Source organism: Phytophthora infestans, genomic scaffold (assembly GCF_000142945.1).
Source record: "Phytophthora infestans T30-4 supercont1.24 genomic scaffold, whole genome shotgun sequence".
NCBI lineage: Eukaryota > Oomycota > Peronosporomycetes > Peronosporales > Peronosporaceae > Phytophthora > Phytophthora infestans.
The window spans coordinates 1,243,431-1,244,563 of NW_003303735.1; the positions used below are offsets into that span (position 1 = coordinate 1,243,431).

Sequence of the window (1,133 nt, forward strand, 5' to 3'; positions counted from 1 at the left end):
TGCTTCCTGCGGTGGACTACCAGTAGTTCGGTTTGTTGGGTAGCCCGTCTCAATGCAACTCACACACTCTGTAGGCCCCTCGCAAAGGTGCCGGGACTCTCGTCCCTATTTTATTTACTTCTCTCCTCAACTCCTGTGACTCTGGCCTGTTGTGACTAGCAGCCGCGAACTCGCTCTCGGTGGCGTGCTATCACTCACCTGACTCACCCTCTCAACTCTCGACCTATTGCCACGGTTCTTCTCTGGGCCTTCTTTCCCGGAATACACCGCTACTCAGTCTCACTCTTACGCTTCCGACTCGCCACGCGTCCGTAACTTATCGAGCGCCCACTCTCCGTGCTCCTGTCCTTCTAATCCACCCCCAGCACAACTCTGTCCACGCAAAGCACCGACGATTCGGGTCCCACTAAACCTCGCTTACTAAAGCCACTTGGATTACGCCTCTGGCGCCTACCCTACGGCTCGCAGCCACACAGTAACTCGGAGGGTCCTCTCCTCCTGGTCTCGTCGCCCATCGCTGTCGTTGCCCCACGCGTCCACCAATGCACTGACGACTGATCGTCCGTCCAATCGCGCCTCTTCTCTCTCTTCTCCTTCTCTCTTCTCGTGTTGGTCCTCTGACCGCTTCGTGCACCCTACTCACTACCCCGCACTTCTCCGTACTCGCAGTTACTTCGCCTCTGTGCTCGACTGCGCAAATCTCGAAGTGAGATTCAATCTGCTACTGCTCTCCTGCGCAAATCTCGAAGTCTCACCGCTCTCCGTCTTCACGTCACTTTTCCTCTGCACGTTGGGTTCGTGTTGCGATCTTTGGTCACTCCTGATTGGCTCGCAACTCTCACGCGTCGCTTCTGGATACAAGATCGCATTTGTGCGGTCTCCGCTCGCCACACCAACTGACGCCATGTAACCGCTCACTTCACTGACGTACCCAATACCTCCCACGTGCTCTCTACTGCTTGACTCCTCGGCAACCACCGTCAATGCCCTATTACAATTCTCTAGTCGCTACGCGACACGTGGAAAGCCGCTCGTATGCGTGTGTCGTTGTTTGTTCGCCTCCAAATTAGTCGGGTTTCTTCGCTTCGACCTTATTTCAGCGCACTTTGACAATTTTGCGTGTGTACTGCACT

General features: G+C 55.2%; 1 protein-coding gene across 1 annotated transcript; it reads right to left on the bottom strand.

Annotated features, from left to right (window-relative positions):
- Positions 1–669: 669 nt before the first annotated feature.
- Positions 670–906, bottom strand: PITG_12204 (uncharacterized protein; the record flags this gene model as incomplete). Its single annotated transcript, XM_002900771.1, has 1 exon — positions 670–906. One exon carries the CDS (start codon positions 904–906, stop codon positions 670–672), a length of 237 nt encoding a protein of 78 aa, XP_002900817.1.
- Positions 907–1,133: the final 227 nt, after the last annotated feature.